General features: G+C 34.1%; 2 protein-coding genes and 1 long non-coding RNA gene across 5 annotated transcripts; 2 read left to right on the top strand and 1 right to left on the bottom strand.

The window, feature by feature from the left end:
• The first annotated feature begins 6730 nt into the window (after window positions 1–6730).
• Window positions 6731–7611, top strand: LOC138900504 (uncharacterized). The gene is made up of 2 exons (XR_011411560.1): window positions 6731–7295; window positions 7510–7611. It is a non-coding gene; the product is annotated as an uncharacterized lncRNA (long non-coding RNA).
• Window positions 7612–8395: 784 nt separating this feature from the next.
• LOC104111901 (amino-acid permease BAT1 homolog) lies at window positions 8396–14929 on the top strand. 3 transcript variants are annotated; one of them, XM_070187214.1, is made up of 9 exons: window positions 8397–8682; window positions 9076–9336; window positions 10297–10315; window positions 10401–10620; window positions 10713–10891; window positions 10962–11251; window positions 11558–11687; window positions 13109–13201; window positions 14640–14929. In XM_070187214.1, the coding sequence occupies exons 1-9, from the start codon at window positions 8564–8566 to the stop codon at window positions 14649–14651; spliced, it is 1323 nt and encodes a 440-aa protein (XP_070043315.1). In that variant the 5' UTR covers window positions 8397–8563; the 3' UTR covers window positions 14652–14929. The 3 variants fall into 3 exon arrangements, with proteins under 3 accessions (XP_070043314.1, XP_070043315.1, XP_070043313.1); XM_070187213.1 differs by lacking the exon at window positions 14640–14929 and having other exon boundaries at window positions 8396–8682; window positions 13109–13370; XM_070187212.1 differs by lacking the exons at window positions 13109–13201; window positions 14640–14929 and adding an exon at window positions 11991–12481 and having other exon boundaries at window positions 8398–8682.
• Window positions 13384–14761, bottom strand: LOC104111902 (two-component response regulator ARR12-like). Its single transcript, XM_070187215.1, has 4 exons — window positions 14631–14761; window positions 14015–14525; window positions 13854–13927; window positions 13384–13526 (listed from the first exon to the last, which is right to left on the bottom strand). Exons 1-2 carry the CDS (start codon window positions 14710–14712, stop codon window positions 14077–14079), a joined length of 531 nt encoding a protein of 176 aa, XP_070043316.1. The 5' UTR covers window positions 14713–14761; the 3' UTR covers window positions 13384–13526; window positions 13854–13927; window positions 14015–14076.
• Window positions 14930–18139: the final 3210 nt, after the last annotated feature.

An 18139-nucleotide genomic window follows, 5' to 3' on the forward strand; every position in this document is an offset into this window, starting at 1 on the left:
TACATATTCGGATAATGTTTTGCTCACATGGTGTGACAGGCGATGTATACAAGGTCCGAGAACAAATTCATCGTCGTATGGCGAACAATTGATTACTAGCGATTCCGGCTTCTTACAGATGAGTTGCACCTGCAATCCAAACCGAGGACAAGTTTTTGGGATTAGCTCATCTTTGCGGGATTGTGACCCTTTGTACCGGCCACTGTAGCACGTCTTCCCATAACTAGTGATGGACAGGAAACAGAGTTACAGTTGACGAGGATGATTAATTGCATGCTCTTCGCTAAAAAGTTATATTATATTTATGTCAAATATTATTTCTTATACATATATATTAAATTTTGCATACTCTTGAATATGATAAGGTGAGTTTTTGGTTTGGTACTAAATTTCCTCAATAATCGTTTGTTGTCTCATTTAACGATAGTTTATACTATCTTATGATGCATTCGATAGTAATAGTTTACCAAACATCATAAAGCAAAAAATACTATTCCTATTTTAATATGTACATATAATATGACAATTTTGGTTAGAGGCCTAAAGTCAACTTGTTTCCTTTTAGCATAATAGGAAATGATGTATTACTGCTGTTGTAAGCCTACAGTTTTTTTAAAGGAATTTTGGAGCTTATTCAGTAAGGTTTGTAATACAATAATATTAATATAGGGGTTATTTATTATTGAATGTTTGATTTGATGTATTAAAAATTACAATGATATAGTGTACATTTTATAGTCCATTTATAGATAATTCTTAATACATGGACTGTAAAATCAGTTACAATTATATGAAGGGTTATTTTTGTAATTTAGGAGTTATAGTCCATGTATTGATAATTCTTAATCCACATTGGATTCCGCATAAAATAGTAGATAGCTTTTCGCATAACTTTTGTTAGTATTAATTATGCGAGAAAAAAAAGGTAGAATCAAATATCATATAAAATAATACTAAGCTTTATGTGAAAAGGAAAAGTGAAATCAAATATTATATTAAAGAGTTATATAACTAAAATAATATTTTTAATGGTCCATAAAATCCATACTGGTTCTAGAAAGCAAAAACGTGCCGAGCTTGAATTAATTTTTATTTTTATTTTCTTTTCTCTGGCGTCACTCTCTCCATGTCTCTTGGCATGGGATGAACTCTTCTCTGAAGAAAAGAACAAGGAAGAACGATTAATGAGGGGAAAGAAAAAGAAATGTGAAAAAAAAAGAGAAAAAAAAAGAAATGAAAAAACAAAACAACTTAGCTACCCAATTAAAAAGTATATACGTGAAACCAACTATATCTAAGATAATAAATAAAAATACACGAGAATTGCAAGGTTTCTGAAATCAATATTTAATTGACTCCTAAAAGTCATAAGTACATGAAAGATTTGAGGAAGACACTTTCTTTGTAAATATTTAAACTAAATTTAAGGCCTGGTTAATTTTAACACTAAAAATCTCTATATAGAAAAATATACTCCCTCTGGTCAATAATAAGTGACATTTTTTGTCTCTTTATTTTGGTTCAAAATAAGTATTTTTTTATATTATCAAGAAGACATTAACTTTATTTTTTTAAAATTTGCCCTTATTTACATATATTAAGGTGTCAAGTTAATAATATGCAAATTTTAATTAAGGTAATTTAGTCAAAATATCTTTTTTTTTTTCTAGGAGTTAGTATTTTCTTAAGGGATACGTCAAAAACCAAAAAGTCAAAGTGATTGAGAAAAAGAAAGTAGAGAGAGTCAAAAATTGGGTGTCTGAATTCATACTCTTCGATTGCTAATTACTCCCTCCGTCCACTTTTACTTGACATGTAGACTAAAAATAGATTTTTATTTTTACTTGTCACTTTACGCATATCAAGAGAAGACAAATTGTTTTTCATGTTATACCCACAATATTTTCTCATTTTCTCAAATCCAATAAAATATGCATCAATTAATATGGGTATCATGGTAAACTATGCACTTCATTTATTATTTCTTAAGGGACGTGAAAAGTCAAAATGTGTCAAGTAAAAGTGAACGGAGAGAGTAATATGTAATTTTAAAAGATGATACAAAATCAAATTTGAGACCATAAAAGTGGAGCTCACGCTATTATCTAAACTTTAGTTGGATGTGTTTGATTACGCCTCATTTATTAACTAACTTTTACCAAAGCAAATTTAATAGATTTGGGTCACACTTCCTTATTGCCTCAACTCATTTTGACTACGAACTTATTAGAATTAGTTTCAACTAAAATTGGATCAATTTTGGCCTTACGAACTAAGAGGCAAACCTTTAATAAAGTTAGCTTAGCTGGCTAGATTCTAGGACCAGGTGTACACATCTCAAAAATACTATTCCTATTACATTCGTTTCGATTTGTGTCTTATTTTCTATTCTATTTATTTTTAAAAAAAGAATATATTTTTATATTTAGTCAAGTTTAATATTTTAATTTTATCTTAATATCACTTCCTTGTAGGAATGAAAATTTAATTATTTAATTTTATTTTGAATTTCGTGTCCAGTCAAACATAATACACATAAAATGAAAATATTTGGATAATTAATTCTTCCAAGAGTGCAGCGAGTGTGGGGTCCCTTGTTGGTTGGTACTTGAATCCAATTATCCACTTGTTCTACATTTTTAATTCAACGAACGTAAGACTAGGTTTCCTTCAATAAATTAAAGAATATTTAGCCTCTATAACATGGCTTAATTGGTAGTTGTCTCATCTAATAATGTGTTATGAATGAACATCTCTCTCTCTCTCTCACACACACACACACATATATATATATATATATATATATATATATATATATATATATATATATATATATATATATATATATATATATTTGTAAGCCTACTGTTTTCTCTTCTTCTTCTTTTTTTTGCATTACGACAGGTGAATGACCTTTTCAAATAATAATTAAATATGACGATTATATTTATAATATTTTTTAGTTTAACCATCCGGTATTTGGAATTCACTGATTTGAGCTTTTGACTAATCCAAATTGCATTGTGTAGGATTGAAAAAGTATTTTTTATCAAATATTTCTTCATTCTCAAGGCTTGAATATGATAATTCTATTTAAAGACCTAACGAACACATCGATCTCACCACATCCTTATGGGTGCAATGACATTGATGTTTGGTTATAATTTCATATTTTTAGTGCATTATTTATCTTATATTTTAGGGGCTTTAATGCTAAACTATACTATATTTATGCTTAATTGAGTTTATTTTATATGTATGTACATTGGAGATAAAATTGAGAGCAAAGTAGAGATTTTATGTGTATTCTATACACTACAAGAATAGAGTGATGATTATTTGATTAGTGGATATGTAAAGATTAAAGAGATAAATCAAAAGAAGACAAAAAAAAAAAAAAAGAACAATGCAAAGAATTGAAAACTAAGAAAAAGAAGACAAAAACGTGAAAGGAAAAGATGAGCAACAGAATGAAGATTGAAGCAACTCAAAAGCAAAGCAGCATGAGGCGTAGCGAGCAATCTTGCTCGCGTTAGAGCGTGCGACGCGAGATTCATAGCTCGCGTTTGAGCATGCGACGCGAGGGTTACCGCGAGACCAAGCGCGCCACAGAGTTTGCGAGGCACAGGCTGCAGCGAGGTGGAGCGTGCTATAGAAGTCGCGAGGCGAGTCCTGTAGCAAGGGTGTTCCGGATTTTTAAAGCCTATTTTGTATCCTATTTGGTTTTGGACTTGGTTATTTCGTTTAGGTCTTTTCCCTACACATAAATAGTCATTAAACATCATTTTTAGAGGAGTTTTGCGACCGGAGGCAAGAATAGCTCGTGGAACAACTTTTGGGGAAAAGAATCATCGAGTTCTACATTCCTTCATCTTTTCTTTGTAATTTAATTATGCAAAATACTTGAAAAATTGTTACTATGAGTATGAGTAGCTAAACTTCTAATCTAGGATTTTGATGGAACCTATTGGAGGATGATTTTCCTGTAACATTTAATATAGATTTGCCGTAGCTTTTTCTCAATTTGTTCAACTACGTTTATATTGTGGTTGGTTGAAGAGCTCTCAATCGACTGTGCCTATTTAGTATGTATTACTCGGAAGAGAGTGCATATTTAGAGAGTACAACATCACTCCTAACGTATATGAGAGATCAATACGGTGGGTTTAAAGGTGAGATTAGAAATAACGAAACCTTGGTGCGATCCGAGTGAGCCGTAACTTAGTGCCAGCTAGCGTAATTCGGAAGAATATGTCTAGTAAATTGTGGTAGTTACTCGGGAGAGAATTATGACACTTAGAGCGCTCATGGTCGGTAGAGAAAACTTAGACAAATTTATAGGAAACGTAGCGCAAAGGATTCTGACAATAGCAGAAATCAGAACCTTAGATCATTCCAAATCTTGTCTACAACCTGTTCGTAGTTAGTTATTAATTACTGCATTTTCATTACTTGATCTTTAGTTAGTAAACATCCAATTTGTTATTTAATATTTCTGAAGATATATTGCATGAATTGGTGCTAGTCTAGTAGTTGTGATTAGTAGGTTAATTTACCGTGGGATTCGACTCAGGACTTATTAATCGGATTATATTTGCAACAATCGCTTAGTGTTTTTTATAAGGCATAGTTGGGCGTGATAAATGTTCTAGCTTGTCGGAGAGCTACGCGTGCCTCGATTTTTTGTCTCTTTCCTTTCGTCTTTTTCACATTAGCTTTTGCCTTTTCAAGAGTGTATTGAGATTCTTGTGGATCAATGTCATTATCCTTTTCCGCATCATTTACTAAAATAATGATTTCATTATTGCCTATTCTAACAAAAGTAACCACAAATTAGAGTGATCGTCAACCATTGATCGTTAAGGCACATTCTCAAAAATCCTATATCTACATACAACACTTGAGGCATAAATCCCCTCCCACTTTCGGGATAGTATAACATTACCAGATGCGAATGACCTTTTCAAATATAATTAAATTTGTCAATCATTTTTCTTCTCATAGAGGAGATTCTAACAACTACGTGCTATATAGGGTACTACTATTTAAATTTACTCTAAGTGAATAGATCATTTTGATGAATCACTACTCCCACATTTTCTTTAGTTTTTGCTTTGGATAAGAGAGTGTGACCTTTTTTAGAGCTAATGTAACAAACTTTGTTATGCAAGCCTCCAAACGAAGTCACGAGACTTTTGATGACCTATATATAAACTGTTCGTAACGAGCGATCTGCTCTTTGAGCATGATGAATCACTTCGTCCCGATCTGCAGGGGCGAAACTATGTTGGCCCCAAGGGTGGTCAAATGATCACCCTTTGCCGAAAAATTATACTACGTATAAAGTAAAATATTACTTGTTATTGATTAAAAATAGACTTTGAACACCCTTGCATTACCCACTAGCAAATGGTGTTCAAAATTTGAATACCCTTATTGAATTTCTTGACTTCGCCACTGCCAATCTGTTGGTACTTTTCGGTCACATATGAGAATGAAAAACTGGAGAATTTTATACAACAATGGATAGAGAATCATAAACATAAAAATTTCTGGTTGACCACATTTTAGAAAAAAGACATTTTTAGAAAAAATTAGCATCGCTTGCTTAATTTCATACATAAAATTAAATGATTTGGGGCACAAAATCTATTATAGATGTGAATTTTGTTAATTTTTATTCTCAATTTTCTCATTAGAATGAGACATTACTTCTTATCTTATATCTTCATGTGTTTAAATGTTTTATTGTTTTAATTTTTCTTGACGTGTAAAATCACTCGTTATGTTTCACAGTTTTAGGTCTTTTTAGGGGTTGTTAAATGGATAAATATTTGACTATGCTTGTTAATGTGGAAAGTTACCTTGGTATTTTAGCTGATTTGGCATGCCTACTTGGCTTTCTAATTAAATTTAATGTTTTTTTCCGACCAGATTTATTTTTTCGAGTAACCAATTATAAATTCAGTTAATTTAAAGTGACAAAAGTTAATTTGAGATTTTTGTACATAAAATTGTAAGTTGAATAACCATTTGAAAAATTAATTATATATATCAAGATTAATTTGAGTATTTCGGCCGCTTCCAAAACCTTTTTGGGACTTTTGTTAAACCTCAACTCTTCTAATTTATCACGTATTATTTTAAGAGCTAGATTAGTTGGCAATAAACAAGTAAGACTTTATCTTCAGATTTGAAACAATTTGGACATCACACCCTCAATTCAATTACCTAATTCAAAATAAGTGGACCCCTAATAAGCATATCTTTAACGCCATTGAGGATTTTACTGAAGATGTCCAGGAATGGAACAAATCCTCTTTTGGTAACACTTTTAAAGAAAAAAAGACACTTTTAGCTAGACTAAAAGGTATACAAATGTCTCCTAGGTACCATGCGAGCACCTTTTTATACTATTTAGAAATTGACCTTATAAACAAATACAATGAAATATTGCGACTCGAAGAGGACTTCTGAAAATTAAAATCACGTTTTAATTGGTTGCAAGATGGGGACGCGAACACTAAATTCTTCCACTTAACAACCATCCAAAGAAGAAGGGGAAACCACATAACTGCCCTAAAAGTTTCAGGGGGTAACATGATTTTTGAACAATCCAAAATAAAGGAAATGGTTGAATCTTATTATCAAACTCTCTTTATAACTACTCACACTTACTCATCCAATTCCTATTAAGTAGCACCTTACAACATCCTAAATACAAATGATCATCATACACTAAATACCACACTAACTACGGGTGAAATCCAAGCCGCAATAAATTCATTTAAACCATTAAAGGCAGCAAGGCCTGGTGACTATTTCTACCAAAAGTATTGGTCGTATATTGCACCTTCTGTCACATTCTTTTGCCATGAAGTTTTCACTAACAAATACATACCTCCAATAGTAAACAAAACGTTTATGTGTCTCATTCCAAAAATTTCGCATCCATCTTCAATTATCCAATATAGACCCAATAGCCTTTGTAATAGTCTTTATAAACTCGTAACAAAAATTATAGTTAATAGAATCAAGCCTCTATTACAAAAGCTTATTAGTCCTGAACAATCAGCTTTTCTAAAACAACATCGTGCTTCGGATAACGCAATTATAGTGCAGGATATTCTTCATTATTTCAGACATGAAAAAGGCAAACAAGCAAACTTTCTTTTAAAATTAGATCTTGAAAAAGCCTTTGATCAAATGGAGTGGGCGTTCATTAAAGATACATTACATTACTTCAACTTCTCAACCTACAGAATACTTCATACATACAAAGGGACTCCATCAAGGTGATCCACTCTCACCATACATATTCATTTTATGCATGGAACGATTATCCCGCCAAATTCGCACAGCCGTTGATTATAAACAATGGATTCCAGTCCAACTGTCACGTCGAGGACCATCTATCTCACACTTACTCTTTGTTGATGATATAACTCTGACTTCACGTCTCACAACTAACAGTATTTACAAAATCATTGATATTCTGCATACATACAGGGGGTAGAACAGCATTGCTGATAGCATAGCCAAATATGGAGCAACTATGGCTTTGGGAGAGAACCTGCATCTACTCGTCCAACCGCCAACGTTTTTGCAAAACGAACTGAGTGCAGACCAATAAGGAACTATCTACTCAAGAAAAACTACTGCTTCTGGTCTTCTGCACAGATCGCTCCTATTTCTTTTTGTTTAGATGCACCATCTACAAAATGTACTAGTGTGGAACCTGATAGGAATCAACAAAACAACTTATCCATATCCTCTTTTTGTAATACAGGACGCAACAGGCCCAACGCTCCATGTAATGTAAAATGTTTTTAATATAAAGTAATTTCGTCGGTTGACCAAAAAAAAAAGTTTAATCATTGAGACAAAAGTAACTCTTTGAATGTTTGTACATCTTTTTTTTAGGATCAATATGGTAGCCAGAGATATTTTTTGTTAATAGAATTTTTATCAGATACTCAAGAGTGTAGAGACATCAAGTTTCTTTTAAAAGTTTAATACAATTTTGGAGTAATATAATTCAAAATAAAAAATTATGACAGTTCACTTGAGAAAAGAGGAAGTTGACAATAAATACTAGGACAATAATATTGTTTTTCTGCACGTCTAATAAACTATGAGGCGCTAAAATCTGGCCAAAAAAAAAGGTGAGGTTGAATTTCAGCCCTGCTGCTGATACCGGATATCGGGTGAGAAAAAAAAAGAGGTGATTTATTTTTTTTATTTTTCATTTTCTTTTTCCTTTGGCTATATTGGCTGTACTTGTATGCGTAAGCATCAATGTCATGATAAGAACATGTATACTATAATAGGTACAATTTATCACTGACCAAGTCATGTCACTGATTAAATATGTGCAGAATTCTGATTTTTCCATGTTTAGTGTGAATCTTTCTGCATCTTTATATATCTTTGGAAAGCCAGGCAAAAGGCTACACATATTCATTCTTCTTATTCCTGAACTTGAGGGATAGAAATTTAGTGTTTCATTTTATAGTTGACAACTTTACATATAGTGTGTGGATCATATTGCAGTGTAAAAACTATGAGTCTTCGAGTAGCCGATGGAATAGTTGATCCGGACCATGCTCATGGTGTAGTTGATTCGGACCATGCTCGTCTCCACGAGCTAGGATACAAACAAGAACTCAAACGCGATCTTTCGTGAGTACCCTGCCTTTTAATTTTACTTTCTTGATTGCTCACGCTATATAGGTGATATCAATTAATTGGAAATAGTTATGTTAGCATATTTACTTTAGGTCCTACGTTTTCTAGGAGTTGTCAAATAGAGAAATACATCTAGTAGTACTTTTCATTTCTAGTTTTATTTTGTACTATGTTGGTGTGAAATGAGCTTAAATGGATAGATGAAATGGTCACTGTGGAATTCATATAGCCACTTGCTTGAGATTGAGGTATAATAGTGATTGGGGAAAAAGATCCAAATCGTACAGGGGGAAATTTGACCATTTTCCCTAGTTGTTGTTATTATTGATTATTTACCTGATATATTCTTACCGCGTTATTGTTATTATTGTTGTTATTGAATTACAGGATGATATCGAACTTCGCTATATCATTCTCAATTGTATCAGTACTTACTGGTTTAAACGGACTAATGGGCACTGGGTTGAATTTTGGTGGACCAATATCATACATTTATGGATGGCCAATTGCTGGTACATTTACTATGTTAATTGGATTATCAATGGCTGAGATTTGTTCTTCTTATCCAACTTCTGGAGGTCTTTATTATTGGAGTGCTAAACTTGCTGGTCCAAACTGGGGTCCTTTTGCTTCCTGGATCACTGGCTGGTAATTTCTTCTTTTGCTTGTTTAGTTTTACACTGTTTCATACCATTTTGTCCTATTTTATAATGCTAATAATCATATTACTTTCGGAAGGGGAGCCTTTGCGTAACTGGTAAAGCTGCTGCCATGTGACCAGGAGGTCACGGGATCGAGCCGTGGAAACAGCCTCTTGCAGAAATGCAAAATAAGGCTGCGTACAATACCCTTATGGTCCGACCCTTATCAAAAGTGTAATATCTCTAACAGTCGTTATACGAATAGTTATATGCTATTAGAGTAAGCTGACATTGAGTCCATTGTCAGCCATTATCAAAAAGAATTTCCACAACCACCAAGGAATATTGTGGGATGGATGAGACCACTCAATGTTTAATCAGACATTTAGGGTTCGAGCCCTGAGAATGGAGAAATTCCTGGTAGTAAGTGTTTGGCTCTTAAATGGGCTCTATGCGGCGTGAATCTGGATTAATTAGGCCAGTATTCCGAACACCATAGTTAAACCAAAAAAAGCAATAAGACTTTCCACGCGATTCAACATTTGATTTCTCAATTTTAAACTGTCTGGTTTATAAAGAAGAGGTTATATGACTTTAATTTAATGTGGAGAGCAAGTTGCAGTTTAGGTCAGGACCTTTAGACATTACATTGTTTTGGAGCTGATTTCATACTCAGACGATGTAGTGGCCGAGACAGAGTGATACACGAAAAATAAGGAAAAACAGAACTTCTAGCATAATATATGTACATATAGTCAAAGGTTGCGTACATCTTACCCTCCCCAGACCCCACTTGTGGGATTACACTGGATTGTTGTTGTTGTATATAGTCAAAAATATCTGCTTATATATGTTTCGCGACATTCATCAGTCCTAAGTTATATTTTGATAAAAATGATGTTCTTAAGCTTTACATCTTCATATTGCTTTCTGCTCACTAAAATTTCTTTTCATTCTCATTTCGCAGGTTCAACATTGTTGGTCAGGTATCGCGAAAACTTACTCGTATTAACATTCACAATTGTATCTACGCAAAACAACACTAATCAACGACGAAAAATCTTATTGCAGTGGGCTCTCACAACAAGTATAGATTTTTCACTGGCACAGTTAGTTCAGGTGATGATTCTCCTTAGCACTGGTGGATTAAATGGAGGCGGATATATGATCTCTAAATATATAGTTATGGCTCTCCACGGCGTATTTCTACTAATACATGCTATATTAAATAGTCTTCCTATCTCAATGTTGTCATTCCTTGGACAAATAGGCGCTGCCTGCAATTTCTTCGGTATGCAATTGAAATCCTACTTTCTCTGTTCAAACCTCACAATTTACAGTAGCTCTTCCTTTACTCGACTCTAATTAAGTTAACGATTACAGGTTGTTTTCTTATGATTGTAATTCCTGCGGTTGCAACTGAAAGAGCCAGTCTTGAGTTTGTGTTTACAAACTTCAATACTGAGAATCAGGACGGTATCAACAATTATTTCTACATTTTTGTCCTCGGACTTCTTATGAGCCAGTATACATTGACAGGTTATGATGCTTCCGCCTATATGGTGAGTTCCGCTTCAAAGCGATTCTCTTGAATTTTTATCTTATTTTGTATTTAACGAAATATTTTTACAGTCGGAGGAGACTAAAGACGCAGATAAGAACGGGCCACAAGGTATTGTAAGTGCAATCGGCATAGCAGTTATTGCAGGATGGGCTTATGTACTTGGTATAACCTTTGCAGTCAGAGATATTCCGAATCTTTTGAGCGAAAACAACGATTCGGGTGGTCATGCCATTGCTCAAATCTATTATGAGGCATTTATGAGTAGATATGGCAGTGGTGTTGGTGCTGTAATTTGCTTAGGTATTGCTGGTCTTGCTGTATTCTTTGCTGGTATGAGCTCACTAACTAGCAACTCAAGGTAAATATGCTTTGGTCAGTCATCATTCTCCTTGTTTAACTCAAATTCTGTACTAGAGTTCAGAGGCACAGCTAGAATTTGAAGTTTATGAGTTTTGAACTTGCAACCGAATACATAGCTCGTCTTAGTTACTAGGCTCGCAATTAAGTATTTATACGTACTAAATGAGTTTTTTTTAATACAAATACAGGGTTATATAAGCAAAAATTGTTGGGTTCGTCTGAACCCATAGCTAACATTCTCCGACTCTCCCTCCGCCCCTGCCTAGAGCCAATGAGGTTTTACACTCGCGTCTTTTTTTCGCAGGATTGCTTATGCATTCTCAAGAGATGGAGCAATGCCATTTTCATCGCAGTTGCAGAAAGTGAACAAACAGGACGTTCCTATAAATGCAGTTTGGATGTCAGCCCTTGTAGCATTTTGCATGGCATTAACGGTATGTACATATATTATTTTTGATTCATATAGGTTTTTCTTGAAGGGGAAGCCTTGGCGTAACTGGTAAAGTTGCTGCTATGTGATCAGGAAGTCACTGGTTCAAACCGTGAAAATAGCCTCTTGCAGAAATGCAGGGTAAGGCTGCGTACTACAAATCTTTGTGGTCCGACCCTTCCCCAGATCCCGCATATAGCGGGAGCTTAATGCACCAGATTGCCTTTTTGTATATAGGTTTTTCTTATTCACTCCCTTGCTAATAGATTTTTTTTTTTGTGTGTGTGTCTTTGTGTTCAAATTGAAGTCACTTGGAAGTTTGGTAGCATTTCAAGCAATGACATCAATAGCAACAATTGGGCTTTATGTTGCTTATGCTATACCTATCTTGTTAAGGTTAACTCTAGGTCGAAAAACCTTCACTCGAGGGCGTTTTAACTTGGGAAGATATGGGACTATTGTAGGTTGGATATCTGTATTGTGGGTTGCACTCATCTCTGTACTCTTCTCTTTGCCTGTTTCCTATCCTATTACAGATCAAACTCTTAATTACACTCCTGTTGCAGTTGGGGGCGTTCTCATTCTAGTCGTTTTGACGTGGATATTCAGTGGTAGACATTGGTTTAAAGGTCCTATTAAGAATATTGACGATAGTTCTAAGGAAGAAGCATAAGTGCACGAATTTTTTGTATTAAAATACTGTTGAAGTGTATAATTGTGTTTACTTTCGACATTGTCCCTTGTCTTTCCTTTTTATTGTGATGATTTTTGTTATAATTATTTGTTTTTCTAGACTAAGTTCCTCTAATATACTTAACATATCTTCCGTGTTTTGTTGACGTGAGATTCGCCTAAGGTGTCACATACACCCCTTTGGGACTCAGCGTTTGCCCCACCACCTTTCAAGGTTGCACGCGGAGTGACTCTGATACCATATGTAACAACCTAGCCCACTAGTGATATTGTCCGCTTTGAGGTCCAAAGCGGACAATATCACTAGTGGATTGGACTGTTACAATAACATAAACAGAAGAAATTGTCTAAATAGTCTTATGATTAAAAAACATAATGGAACATACTCGCACAAATGTTACAAGTTCAGAAAACAGAAGATAAAGATTGTTTGAGTTCTAAATAATCCAATCACAATTGATCAATGAAAAACTACCAAACATCTTCTCCCTTTACTCCAGAAATGCAATTTGTCCATATCAAGGATTCTGACTCCTGCTGTTCAATAATCTACAGTTATACAAAATGACAGGGAAAAAACAATAAGCTAAGGATTTATTGCTTTTTGTTATATATAAACTGACCTTGTGAGGACATTATCTTGAGTTGAGCTGCTACTAAGAGGAGCTTTCTCTAACCAACTGTAGTAACTGTCAATCTGATTTTCTATCATTTCGCCATTGAGATTTTCAGGTGAAACTAAATAATCGTTCCAGTCATTCAACTCTGACAAGACATAATTGTTTGGAATTGGTGAAACTAAAGAAGGAAGTTCAGGTGGTTGAGGTAAGTATGTTTCTTGAAGTGGTTCGTTGAAGTTCACCGCGAACTCATTTGAATTCAGTATATTGAAATGATGTCCGTTGTCTGGATAGTGATTAAACATATTGGTTCTAGAATGGAACAATGTTGATGTGTTCAAAGGGAAAGACAAACTCTGGGACACAGAATTAAAGTGCCCAATTCTACTTAACTCCTCATTAACTCCATATTGAGAATGAATTATTGGAACCAGAGGGGGTGGTGTTCGCGACATGATTTTAGATTGGTTAACTATAGAAGATGTAGCTGGTTGAACATGTGGAGCTTGTTGTTTTTGGACTCTGTATTTCTGCAGAGGACCAAAAACATAAAGAAATAAGGAAAACGTCGACTATTAATGTCACAACTAGAATACTCATCTACCAATTTCAAGACATGAACTAAAAGTCGACTTTTTCTAATAGTTTGCTATGAGAAAGTTGAAAGAAACATTTATTGTGTTCTCCTAAACTTCTCTTCAATTTTGACCGTTTCAGATATGTTCGATATTGAAGAATTATGGTGGTCCGTGTAGCATACAAGACACTTTTTTTAAAAATAAATCGAACAGTTCAATAACAGTTATTAAGAAAACATGCAGAGAAGTAATGAAAAAATTCAAAGCAAATTCAGATACCTGCAGATGGTTCGCGATCTGTTTCTGAGTCAAATTTGGAACATCCATCATCTCCTTAATAAGTTTAGGACGGGCTAAATCGACAGGGTAAGACAAAATATGAGGATTCAAATAGTAAAAAAAAGAGTACATTTAGAAAAAAATGCTTTGCTAAAGATTACCTCATTTTCTACTGTCTTTCACCAATTCTTGCTTTTTTTCCTGGTTTATGCTATGATAACAACTAAGTTTTTATAAACATACCTTTTTGTCCTAACTTGCGAACGGCCTTCTTGAATTTCTTTTCAAGATCAGGTGTCCAATGCAGGCGTCGTCTTTTCTCCATAGCTTTTTCCGAAACCAAAGAACGATCCTCTTCTTCTGAATCACCATTTTTAACTTGTGTCTCCTCATCAGTAATTCTCTTTCCCTTAGACCCTTCTGCTGAATTCACTATGCTTTTTCCCTTTGTGTCTTGCATTTTCTTATTAGCAAAAGATGTATAGTCCATTACTTCAACTTGATTATTAGCCTTATTGTTTTCTAATTTTTGACTTGCTTTCTTTTGGTGCCTATACACATGTTGCCATATATTCTTGAGTTTCTTTGCTGAAATTGGTTTCATAAAAAAGAAACATACCCCTTGTGCCACTGCTTGTTCCACCATTTCCCTCTTCACATTTGATGACATTACTAAAAAAAGATGAAAAATTAGAACCAAATTCCAGATAAGGTATCCAAAATTAAATATTTTGACACTTTTCAATAGTCCTATATTAATTGAGAATTTGATCTTACAAATAATAGGTATGTCTTTGATGAGTTGAGTGCAGTTGATGAACTCAAAGCATTCCATTTCTGGCATTTTGACATCCACCATGACAAGGTCAAATTGATCGATCCGTTCACGGAGAATGGACAGAGCTACAGTTGCTTTTTCAATAGTTGTTACTGTAAACAAAAATCAAACTCAGAAAAATTTGCAGGAAGTTATACATGTAGGTATAACATCTTCACGATAAAACCTTCCTTTTTCTTTATGTAAACATCGGGTGCGAGTACATTTTTACCTGTGTAATTATACTATGTTTTACTGTTATCGCATTAAAGTGACAAGCTCAAGTCAATATTTAATTGCTTAATCATTAATTCTTTATGAATTTTGTCCGTTTAATTATAGGGGAAGGGGATGACAAGGTGGGAAATCAGAGTCTCGCCAATAAGCTAAAAGTTGAAGTAGTCAACCGACTGAAGTATTAAGATTATTTTCAAGATTAGTTTAACTTGAAACGTGACCAGTATAATACTAGCCTACAAGGATACCACAAAGGAGAGGGATTTATGCGACCAAGTTCGATAAATCACCTGATTTATTTTAAGTACTCTTGTTTGAGACATAAAAGATTTTGGATTTTTAATAATGTTATATTTACTTTAATGCCAGGAATTTTGCTTCAAGGGTGTCTAAGATTTAATAGATATGATATAAAGTTACTTTTTAACTTATATACACTATAATGTTCCGGCAAAGGGTGTCCAATTGACCATCATTTGACACGGTAACTCTATACTGCCATGTGAATTTGTTTTCGAAGGTGACAATGAGGCTCGAACCAAAAATCTCTATTTCCTTTAATACCATGATGTTACACTTCTGAGAAATTCACTTCATTTACTATAATCACAGTTATGACCAAGAAAATCCAAAAGAAAAAAGAATGCAGATATGGAGTAGAAATTAAAGACAAGAATGTACCTTTGAAAGAATGTTCTTCAAGTGCTGATGCTAAATTTAACAAAGAAGTTGTATCATTATCAACCAAGAGAATTCTTAGGCCACAAAAAGGTGCTGGAACATCTGTTTTCTCACAACTCAAACTCTCAAAATCCATCTCTTAGCATATGAAGATTTTGAGGGGGGGAAAATTAGATTTTGAGTTTTGCACTTTCTTTGTTTTTTTTTTTTTCCTTTCTACCACCTTATACTACACAAATGATAAAATCTAGCTAAGTTACATAGAGAAGGGAATGAAAGTAATGTGCATTTTTTTCCTTCTTAATATGGACTTTATATACTTGTTATTTTTGTGCACTTTTTTTTTTCTTCAAATACTCTTTTTCCTATTTGCACTCTTAATGAATAAATTTGCTAATTAAGGCCCTTTTTGCGCGCGGATGATTTTTCTATAATTGTATGGCTAAATATGGTCTTAAAATTAACGTTTGTTCGAATCTATTCTAATGTCGTACTATCAAACTGTATAAGACGAGAAATTGTGTAAAATTATCAACTAATTAAGCATGTGTGATTAGAAATATTAGATTTGGAAAATCCACCTTTGTAGCAAAGGAAGAATTAGTGCAGATAATATCTTTGGGAGATCATAATTAAGCAAGATTTTGATAATCTACCAATTTGTGTTCAAAATATTAGATAATTAAATAGATATCTAAAAATTAATTTCGAATTTAATACGACTGAGAAAAAAAAAAGAAATCGAAAAGTCATTATCAAAGTGAAAAGTTTTAATGAGTACCATTTAACAATATCAAAAAGAGTTCAAGTAATAGTTTGCTTCAGAAACTATCTCATTCTTATTATTTCATATCAAATTGCCCTTATTTTCTCTATTTGCACAATATAATTTTTCGATTGAGGGAATTCAATTAAACCCCCCGTATTGTCAGAACGGAACAATTTTCATCAGTCTCTACTTAATCCATGCATTACAAAGTTGATATGTTAGGTTGTGCTAGTTGAGAAAGTGACTCAATTAAGAAATATACATCCCTGTTTGCTTCATATTTGTCCTTTGATGCCCCTATATATATTGTTGTGATGACCCAAAATGTCATCTTTAAATTTAATAATTAATTATGTATTCTAAAATCTTGAAAAGTACCATTTATCATTCATCGACTTGCGTGCACAGTCCGTATAATTTTTCGGAAAGTTTTTATGTGAAAAATTGATTAAAATGTGAAATAGAGCCTTAAAACTCAACTGAGTTGACTTGTCAACATTTTGAGCAAATGGGCTCGAATCAGTATTTTGACAGTTCCGATAGGTCCGTATCGTGATTTGGGACTTGGGCGTATGCCCGAAATTTAATTTGGAGGTCCCTACCTTGAGTTATTGCCAGTTGCCGAAAACTAGAAGCCTAAAGGATTAAAGATTTTAAAGTTTGACCAAAAATTGACTTTTATTGATATCGAGGTCGGATTCAAGTTTTGGAAATTTTCATAAGTCTGTTATGTCATTTATGACTTGTCTGTAGAATTTGGTGAGAAACGAAGTTGATTTGATATGATTCGGACGTTCAGTTGTGAAAATAGAAGTTTTAAAATTTTCTTGAAAATTTCATTTGATTTGGTGTCCGATTCGTAGTTGTATGCATTATTTTGGTATTTTGTTCGCGCGAGCGAGTTCGTATGAGGTTTTTGGACTTGTGTGCATGTTTGATTTTTTGAAAAAAATCTAGTTTTTAGCTTCAGTTGTCATCTGGTGCATTGTGCTTCGCGATCGCGAAGCCATTCCCGCGATCGCGGCGAGGAAATTGTGAGCCGTGAGTTTTACCCTTCGCGTTCGCAAAGATAGGCACGCGATCGCGGAAGGTTAGCTTCTAGTGTACTGCGAACGCGAGGGACAAGCCGCGTTCGCGTAGAAGGAATGAAGGCAGAAGCTGGGCACACCATTTGTGCTACGCGATCGCACACGTCAGTACGCGATCACGTAAGGCTGAGAAAATATTCTCCGCGATCGCATGACCATTTACGCGATCGCGTAGAGTTAATAATCTGGGAAGCCAAAATATGCTTCGCGATCGCAAAGAGTTATCCGCGATCGCGAAGAGTAAAATGGATCTAGGCAAAAATTGTTCTACGCGATCGCGAACGAATTCCCGCGATAGCGATGAGTAAAAATCTGGGCAAACAGAACTTAAATTCTAGAAATGGGATTTCGCCCCATTTTCCACCATTTTTGATTTTGAGCTCGGGTAAGAGCTTTTTGGGCGATTTTCACGGAAAAACATTAGGGTAAGTGTTCCTTATCCTATATTGATTATATTTTATAATTCCATACTCATTTACATCATAAATCCGTGAATTTATGGAAGAAAAATCAGATTTTTATAAAATCTTCCAAAAATGTAAAATGAAGATTTGAAAGTCAATCCGATGTCGGAATTTGATAATTTTTATATGGTTGAACTCGTATCGGAACGGGTGTTCGGATTTCGTGAGTTTTTTCAAAATTCGAGACGTGGGCCCCACTGTCGATTTTTGAGATGAATTTCAGATTTTTA

This window comes from Nicotiana tomentosiformis, chromosome 10 (genome assembly GCF_000390325.3).
Source record: "Nicotiana tomentosiformis chromosome 10, ASM39032v3, whole genome shotgun sequence".
NCBI lineage: Eukaryota > Viridiplantae > Streptophyta > Magnoliopsida > Solanales > Solanaceae > Nicotiana > Nicotiana tomentosiformis.